General features: G+C 42.6%; 1 protein-coding gene across 2 annotated transcripts in view; it reads left to right on the plus strand.

Annotated features, from left to right (window-relative positions):
* LOC308136210 (serine/threonine-protein kinase DCLK1-like) overlaps positions 1-9,386 on the plus strand; it is a gene marked incomplete at both ends in the record, with an annotated part of 17,915 nt that extends 8,529 nt beyond the window's left edge. Inside the window, 13 exons of one of the 2 annotated variants that reach the window (XM_080504459.1) lie at positions 2,210-2,309; positions 3,572-3,688; positions 3,820-3,914; positions 4,740-4,827; positions 5,129-5,298; positions 5,558-5,677; positions 5,787-5,933; positions 6,835-6,968; positions 7,054-7,131; positions 7,220-7,316; positions 7,867-7,947; positions 8,038-8,145; positions 9,204-9,386. In XM_080504459.1, the coding sequence (XP_080360585.1) occupies positions 2,210-2,309; positions 3,572-3,688; positions 3,820-3,914; positions 4,740-4,827; positions 5,129-5,298; positions 5,558-5,677; positions 5,787-5,933; positions 6,835-6,968; positions 7,054-7,131; positions 7,220-7,316; positions 7,867-7,947; positions 8,038-8,145; positions 9,204-9,386 (1,518 nt within the window). The remainder of the gene's footprint in view (positions 1-2,209; positions 2,310-3,571; positions 3,689-3,819; positions 3,915-4,739; positions 4,828-5,128; positions 5,299-5,557; positions 5,678-5,786; positions 5,934-6,834; positions 6,969-7,053; positions 7,132-7,219; positions 7,317-7,866; positions 7,948-8,037; positions 8,146-9,203) is intronic. The other variant, XM_080504460.1, reaches the window with a different exon arrangement.

Genomic DNA, 9,386 nt, shown 5'->3' on the forward strand with positions numbered 1-9,386 from the left:
TACAGCCCTTCACATCAACACAGAGCTCATGGAGTCCCTTCAACGAAAACAACCATATTGTTTCCAGGCTCAGAAGACACTGCCATGCTTGTATTATTCTCAAAAACAAAGCAAATTATTGTTTCCTACAGAGCAGAAGCATCTTCTGCTTCATTAACACAGATTCATAGTTATAAATAAATACAGAATCTGCTAAGTCTTGACCTTAAACATGTTTGTGTATTTTTGTGCTAGAGTATGTATATCGCTTAAAACAAAAGCACATAGATTGCATTACACAGTGCCACATGCATTGTGAGTCCAGACTGCTTATTTATTCAACGGTTGCTAAGAAATACATCACTGACGTCCCCACACCATCGGCTGTGATTTGCTTGCTCTTAGTGGATTTTCTAGCCACAGCCTGGTGAGTAAGAAATTCAAGCTGAGAGCCAAAAACTACTCACAGATACAAGAAAATAATTTTCAGACTCCTGCCTGAACCTCCCAGCATGGCTCCCTAATGATAAAACAATTAATAATAAATAAATACCAACATTTAGCACCTTGAATTATTTATCATTTAAAAGGAATCAATTTTATAATTAGTCTTTCTGAACTCTGCCAGCGCCGTCTCCTTCTGTCCGAGCATCACTCTCACACAATGACTCACTCTTACACTTTCTGTGAGACTTCACTGGAGTCTTTTTTTAATTTTTATATTTGTTTCTTGTATCTGTGAGTAGTTTTTGGCTCTCAGCTTGAATTTCTTACTCACCAGGCTGTGGCTAGAAAATCCACTAAGAGCAAGCAAATCACAGCCGATGGTGTGGGGACGTCAGTGATGTATTTCTTAGCAACCGTTGAATAAATAAGCAGTCTGGACTCACAATGCATGTGGCACTGTGTAATGCAATCTATGTGCTTTTGTTTTAAGCGATATACATACTCTAGCACAAAAATACACAAACATGTTTAAGGTCAAGACTTAGCAGATTCTGTATTTATTTATAACTATGAATCTGTGTTAATGAAGGCAGAAGATGCTTCTGCTCTGTAGGAAAACATAATTTGCTTTGTTTTTGAGAATAATACAAGCATGGCAGTGTCTTCTGAGCCTGGGAAACAATATGGTTGTTTTTCGTTGAAGGGACTCCATGAGCTCTGTGTTGATGTGAAGGGCTGTATTAATGAACGACTGGCATTACAGCCTCTGTGGCATAGCTTTATATTTACTAATCCACACACAATGGAAGGCAATTAACTTAATCTCTCACTGGGGATGGAAACTATTTAATGAATGACAGATGACATTGTCACTGACTGTACTAAATTATATCCAGCAGGTTTAAAAAATTGTGTGGTTTTTTTTCCATAGTGGTTACCCTGAAGACGCTCTCATTGAGCCGGCTGTTACAGGAGTAAAACGAGGTTAATCCCATTGTCTGTGTGCGAAACACATGTTAGCGTTCGACTTTTATATTTGAACCCGTTTGATTATGTGATCAGTGTGTCTGTGTTCAACTGTAATCCAATAACCGGTGGTGTTTTTCACATGCAAAACATTACAAATTTAGCTGAATGTAGGTTTTGATCAATAAAGTGGCCATTTATAGTTAAATTTAGATTATTTAGTTTAAATATTTTTCAACGTTTCATTATTTGAACACATGGTGGTGGTTGGTGGACACAGGTTATACAATATGTTAGAGGTAGGGGGAAGGCAAACAGTTCTCAACAGGAACATATTAAGAACAGGCAAAAAACTACAAATATACAACTCGCTACAGGACAAGCCCTGGTACATTTTGTTCATAATCTACTTTAATCAATTAATCCATCAACTAAACTACATGTAGACTGAATGAAAATTCATTTTTGAGGGGGTCTGCATTGATTCTCTCCATACTCCACCTGTGCAGTAATGGCAATAACCGGATAATGGGACACTGAATAATTGTTCATTACATTATACCTTTACGCAATTTTAGTCACGCCACTGCGCCTCAAATGAATGTTTTGGGGTTGTGAGAGGAACACAAGCATAGAGGATGTTTGTGGCACATGAATGCAAACAATTTAACAAATGTTTGCATGATTATATTGCATACATTTGTTTTTGCCCATAACAGACTCTTTCTTGTGTCAGTTATTTTTTAAAGCAATGCTGCTCTCTTTGGAATCACAATTCTTTCAGACTATAGCTGAAAAAACTCCCTCCCTCCACCAGGTCACCTGCCTCCAGGATTTCTTTGGGGAAGATGATATATTCTTCGCTTGCGGCCCAGAAAAGTTCCGCTATCAGGACGACTTCAACCTGGATGAAAGCGGTAAAGTGTGGAGGAACACTTCAGTACACAGTACCAACCCCTGAGGCTTTCTTTTGTTTGCATGCACTCGCTTTGCACAGCTCTATGTACAATACTTCTATATTTACCTGTGTGGCTCCGGGAGATGCTGAATGTTCAATACGTATAGAAAAGTCCTGTTTTCTCTGTCCCGCCTACTTTCCGGTTAGATGTTTGAGAGGAATAGATATTGTCAGAGCAGGATTATATGTGAGCATGTGTGAATGTCTCTCTTTCGCCCACAGTCGGCAGTCAGTTCTGGATTCCCGGAACCCTGAAGTAGAATAAAGGCGTCTGGAAGAGGAATAGATTAAAACAACAGTTTACAACACTGGCTCTGACACTCTGTCTTATTTTAATAATTTAATAGTGTTTGTTGCTTGAAACACACTCCGATTAAAAGGTACACTACTGATGATGTGTCCCAAAATGTACATCCTTCCCACACCTGAGCGACGGCTCACACGCCGTTCTCCAACAGTCAACCTCAAGTGACTCTCATATTTTGGCAAACGTCAACATGATTGCACAATGAATCATGAGAACTCACGTGTGTCACTTTAAGGGACAGAAATTAACAGTTTATGGGCAAAAAAAATTGCCAGTAAAGGACAAGTTTGCAAGTCATTTAGTCAGTTTAATGCAAGACCAGCCAATAAAATACTGCAATAATAACTTCTAAATGTCAAGTTCAATGTTTATTTTTGTCATTGTGGTGCAGACTATCTCAATTTTAATGAAACCTAGTGTAAAATACAGTGAAACGTTCTAAAGCCTGCTCCTATAACTGTTGCCTTATGGGTGTTTTTACAAACTCCCCCTGACAGCATGGCTTTGAGGCTGATTTGATAATTTTCATGACAGCATTACTGATTTCTCAGTGTTTTCTTAAGATTTTTTTTTTTTTTTAAATCAATGCTTTCTTTGAAATCTTAACAATTTTCTTGGTGGATTTGGGAATTGGGGCTTGTTGTGGCCCGGTTTTGGACCATGGGCTTTAGGATTGACACCCCTGTTATAAGATCCAGGATCATAATGTGTCCGAGTATAGATGTCATAACTTAGATTTTATGGTTTCCAGCTGGTGTGCCAAAACCAAAATATTCACTCTCAATGCTACATTAACATGAACAATATCAGGTTTGCGCACGGCTGCAGACTCCCAACTGCTTGTTTAGAAAACTCAAAGAAATGTTTGAGCAGAAAGTCATACGTTGAAGTTTTCAATCTTTGTGTGTTTGCAGAATGCCGGGTCGCGAAGTCTGCTTCATACGGCCGGCTGCCCTCAGTGCACGGTCGCTCCTCCCCAAGAAGTGGTGCCATGTCTCGCAGGAGCAAGTCTCCTTCATCTACAGGTTCAGGTGTGTGTGTGTGTGTGTGTGTGGGTGTGCGTGTGCGTGTGCGTGTGCGTGCGTGTGTGTGTGTGTGTGTTTGCTCTCAGGATATATTCATTCTGCAGTATTTAATCATGCCGCTTGCTTTGATTGCGCAGCTAACGGCACTGCAGGCAGCCAGCTGTCCACGCCTCGCTCTGGAAAGTCTCCCAGCCCCTCTCCAACCAGTCCAGCCAGCCTCCGCAGACAACAGGTGATCAACATTTACACTCTTATCAAACAAGGTTAAGGTTTATGTGAGGTCACGTACGAACCACGTTATGGAGGCTACATGGGGAGGTTTAACTGTCTAATAATGACGATGACGTAAAAACTGTGCATGAGCCTCCACAGGTTAATAACGTTAAAGCGGGTAAATCTCTTTGTCTTTTCTTTTAAACTGACAAAGATGAATCAAAAGGAATTGAATATGTAACTATTGGCCTGTCTGGTCGACACGCTCTGGGCTGGTTTAATAATTATTTATCGAGTTGGTTTGTCCCGATGGATCATCCTCAGGGCTTGTCAATGTTGTTAATAGTGTCTAATCCATAACAACATATAAAAACACTGCAAACATCATACAGCTCGTCGTCCAAACCGTTCTCCAATATGTAAAGATCAAATGTTCCAATTATCCTCTATAATTATCATCATATGGTTGAAATGTTTACATGTTTCAGTGAGTTTGCTATGAAGGGTTAATTACATAATAAAACTAGTTTTTTTGATTTCAAGCAACAGGAATAAATGAAACCACCTCCTTTGTTTGACTCTGAGATTACATTTCACTATCAGTGAGATGATCGTACGGCAGGCTGGGTTGATATCAACATGTCGAAGGGTGTTTTTATTACTTTTCTGAAAAATGTTCATTTGTTGTTTCACCACGCTTGATTGTTTTCCCTCTAATCTCATGCTGTGTGCTTGAGTGGAGCAAACAGGCTCTGTGTAAAGCAGGCTGTAATCACATTTCATAAGCTTGTCCTTCTTTGAAGTTTGCCTCACCGTGTGCATTAATCCTCCTTCCTCCTACCAGGGATCTCTGTACAGTGGCTCCTCGCTCTCGCTGGCTTCCACCAAGGTGTGCAGCTCCATGGATGACGGAGACGGGCTGGGCAGCGAAGGTCAGCTACAGTTTGATGACAGAATATATATACTGCGAAAAGTCTCTGATAACTCTCAAACTCTTAAGTATCAGTTCGTATCATCACATTATCTGCAGGGAGGACAAAATGACATATTGATTAAAACCGACTTCACCAGCAAACAAATAAAGCAAATATTACTACATTACCTCGAAAGTCACCCTCAACACATTCAGTATTATATTTTGGTTAAGTTATAGATTTCCTGTATTTTCAAAGTTATTGTTCCACAGATTTTCCTAATTTTTAATTTTTTTTTTGTTACTCTGTTTCTTCACAGCTGAGCCAGTGGATGAGCACTCCTCAGTTCCCGCCTCCATAGCGGAGAGGTACAAAGTGGGGAGGACTCTGGGGGACGGAAACTTTGCAGTGGTGCGCGAGTGTGTGGAGAGATCCACCGGGAGAGAGTACGCTCTCAAGATCATCAGCAAACACAAATGCAGGGGGAAGGTGAGCCTGCTCGCACAAAGATTGGGAGTCATCCCATATAGATGGTGTTCCTCACTGGCCAGCAGAGGGCGCTGTGGGACTAAAGACTGCATGTCTTTTTACCGGCTTAACAATCAGCTCCTGGCGAAGCGGTTTGTCTTTCAGACAGAAAGATTGAAATACATTTACACACTCGGCTGCTCATTCCACGGATGCATGTTGGTTAAACGTGACTTGTATGTTCATTTATTTATGTGTTTGTATTTAATCTGTCACCCAGGAGCACATGATACAGAGTGAAGTATCGATCCTCCGTCGCGTCAAACATCCCAACATTGTACTGTTAATCGAGGAAATGGACACTTCCAATGACCTCTATCTCGTCATGGAGTTAGTCAAGGTATTCTACTTTTGTTCGTCCGGACTAAAGTGATTATATGAGATCTCCAGAACTGCTCGCATGTGCCGAGTTTTTGTCATCATTTCTGTGCCGAATGCTCTTTTCCCAGGGCGGCGATCTCTTCGACGCCATCACCTCGTCCAGCAAATACACAGAGGCCGATGCCAGTTGTATGCTGTTCAACTTGGCCAGCGCCATCAAGTACCTGCACGGCCTCAATATCGTTCATAGAGACATAAAACCAGAGAATCTGCTGGTAAGTTTGTCTCCACATTTATTTTTAACCAAATCTCTTGTGCAGTGCGATTGACGGGTTGATGTTTTCACTCTTAACAATGCACACAGACAAAATCCTACATAAATCAATCAAACATTACATATCCACCACTTTTTAAAGCAGGTTTATGCAGCTCAAAGTGTTTCCCAGCACAGTTCATACAGTGAATGAAGGAAAGGAGGTGTTGAAGCTTCTTTATTTAGAGCAGAGGCGTCAGACACGTGGCCCAAAATCAGCCCAGGAGAGGGTTTTTAAACTTGTCAACAAATATGAACATTAATATCACACTGTGGTGCGTATATCTCTTATTAAACACTCACATCCTTGCAGCAACCAATAATGTAATAACTGCCACTAATGTAATGAATGTAATGAAGTCGACAGTTACTTCTATAAAATGTAAGAGAAAGTAATTTTCCTCATTGAATGAATATGATTCTATCCACTATATATATTGTTCCATCAGAAATCTGATGTTATATATTGTATATATTTAATATATATTATTAAATGGTTTGCTACAGTTATTTCAGAAAAATTGTGAAAATATTCTATTGGTTGGTTATTTTATTTGGCTTTATTACAGTTAAGAATGTTATTTTGTAGAATGTGTTATCTATCTATCTATCTATCTATCTATCTATCTATCTATCTATCTATCTAGCTCTATATTTATGGCTGGATCACATGTGGATTGAAGCGCAGTGTAGTCTAATTTCAGATTGTTCGGTCTGATCTAAATCACACACATTTCACATTAAAAAATAAATAAAAACCCTCTTATGATTAATGGCATTTAATTTAAAAAAATGTTTTTTACATTCATCAACACGTCCTCACCAGCTCTCTCTCATGTACTCTGAACGTGGGTGCTCCTCAGGTGTACGAGCACCAGGACGGCAGTAAGTCTCTGAAGCTGGGCGACTTCGGCTTGGCGACGGTCGTCAACGGGCCGCTCTTCACCGTGTGCGGCACGCCGACCTACGTAGCTCCAGAGATCGTGGCAGAAACGGGGTGAGTCGGGAGCGTTTGCGTCACGCAAGAGACTTTTCAGCTTTGGGATGAGTGCGGCCTCCCTGACGTTGCTGTTCGCTTACAGGTACGGCCTCAAGGTTGACGTCTGGGCAGCCGGTGTGATCACCTACATTCTGCTGTGCGGCTTTCCTCCTTTCCGTGGGTGAGTGATACTCTATCGGGGGGAGTTTGCTTCGTGAATCAAGATGTAATCACATCATTGTGTGTGTCTGGTTTTCTAATCCGTACAGCAGCGGAGACGACCAGGAGGCTCTCTTTGAACAGATCCTGAAGGGTCAGCTTGACTTTCCTGCCTCGTATTGGGAGAATGTATCCAGTACGGCCAAGGTTTGAGTGCAGAAGTTGTTTTTTAAATTTTGCTTTGCAACATACAGGACGAAAGATGGAAACAAACAATGACGCGATACCCCAACAGCCAGAATGATATTTACAAATCCTTACTGTACAGTAAAGTGTGTGTGTGTGTGTGTGTGTGTGTGTGTGTGTGTGTGTGTGTGTGTGTGTGTGTGTGTGTGTGTGTGTGTGTGTGTGTGTGTGTGTGTGTGTGTGTGTGTGTGTGTGTGTGTGTGTGTGTGTGTGTGTGTGTGTGTGTGTGTGTGTGTGTGTGTGTGTGTGTGTGTGTGTGTGTGTGTGTGTGTGTGACAATAATGGTTGTACTTGTAATAATAGTATGGGAGAAATTAAAAAAAATTGTAATTTGAGAAATATAGCATTTTAGGAAACGATCAACCCAGAGCTGTTAGAATCCCATGCGGACGGCAGCTTCCAGAACGCCTAAAAAAAAAAAATTTTTTTTTAAAAAGGAAGTTCTATTCTAATACGGCGACACATAGCCGTGGCGTTTAAGGCCATATTTACCTGGATCCTGTCCCTCCAGGCTCTGATCACTGGGATGCTCCAGGTGGACGTGGATCACAGGTACACGGCCCTGCAGGTGCTGGAACACACCTGGGTCAGCGTGAGTCCGCCTCCTCATGCTTTTATTCCTTTGCCACGTTCACGAAATGTCGTCGGCGTGACGGGGGAACTGCACTTCGTGCCCTTTCAGGATGTGTCGGAGAACAAGCAGCAGCTCCCCGTGGCCGGAAAGATCAAGAAGCACTTCAACCCCGGACCCAAACTTGGCGTCAACGCGGCGGGAGTGTCGGTCATCACAGTAAGCACCGAGCCGCCACGACGCATGGACGCGGGTTTACATATGCACGCTTTTCACTTCTTCTTGTCTTCATGCTCTCCGTGGTTTTAAGTTGCTGCCCGCAGTACTTCCTTTGGCAAAACAGAAAAACGTCCCAGCCTCCCTGCAACGCTCTGTGTTTGCCAGCTCATCTGCGTCTGTTACATCTAACAGCTCGGCCTGTATCGACCTTTCAGCTTTCAGTAGTTATGATTTAGTTAAGTTAGATTATTTCAAGATATCTTCTCAGCAAGCCAACAGTTTGTCGACCGTCGATGGAGATCAGGTGGTGCTTGATCCTACCAGCAGTCCAACGTAACTTAAATCACCTCAAATGGAAAGTGCTCCTCTGAGGCGTCTCTCTCTGCTCAGCTGGACCGGGACTTTCCTCTCCAGAAGTCAGGGTCTTTGGACCACAGCCAGCATCCAGGAATGTTCTGGATCAGGTACGACGCAGCATGGAGCGGTTAAAGTGCTTCCACGTGGCAAAGTGCTGGCAGTGTCTCCATCGGCCGTGGACGGATCCCCTCATGCTCACACTTCCTTCATTACTTCATCACTTCATCTCTGTATTTCTCCTCACCGAGACATGAAGGCTGCTTTGCTTTTTTTTTTTTTTTTTTGAGCACTCACAGTCACTTCACTTTTTTTGGGCAGAGCTCTGCAACCTTACTGACCAGAAGAGACGTCTTTAATTTTGGTGTTTGTGTGATTTCCCACCAAGTAAAATTCATCAATTTAGCTTTTTGGAATCTTTAAAGAAAAGAAAGAAAAGATTTATGTTGAGTTTGTCATGTAAATGAAGATAGAACTGTTGAACACAGTGAAAGCTTCATGGAGGCTCTACAGGTTGCAGACCTCTGGTCTATAAACCGGCTCAATGTGTCAAAAAGCGAAGTTTAAGTCTCTCATTCGGAGCGTTTGTTAGGAAAACGCTGCTCTTCGCATGCCTGCCGACCCGGGCTGAAATGTTCCCTCGTTCATCCGCGAGTTCCCGTCTGCTGGAGAAGTTAACCGTTGCCGCTGTCGCCCTCCCTCAGACCACGCCACTGGATAAAGAGAAGCAAGTGTTCCGAAGAAGACGCCACCAGAGTGTGAAGCCCGCTCAGCACTTCCCGCACGGCGCGAACCGGGCCGCCTCCCCCGGCGAGTTCAACTCCGAGTCGGAGGACTACTCCCCAAGCTCGGCCGACACCGTCCGCTCGCCCACCTCCCCGTTCTGA

The sequence above is a fragment of the Blennius ocellaris genome, assembly GCF_963422515.1.
Source record: "Blennius ocellaris genome assembly, chromosome: 2".
NCBI lineage: Eukaryota > Metazoa > Chordata > Actinopteri > Blenniiformes > Blenniidae > Blennius > Blennius ocellaris.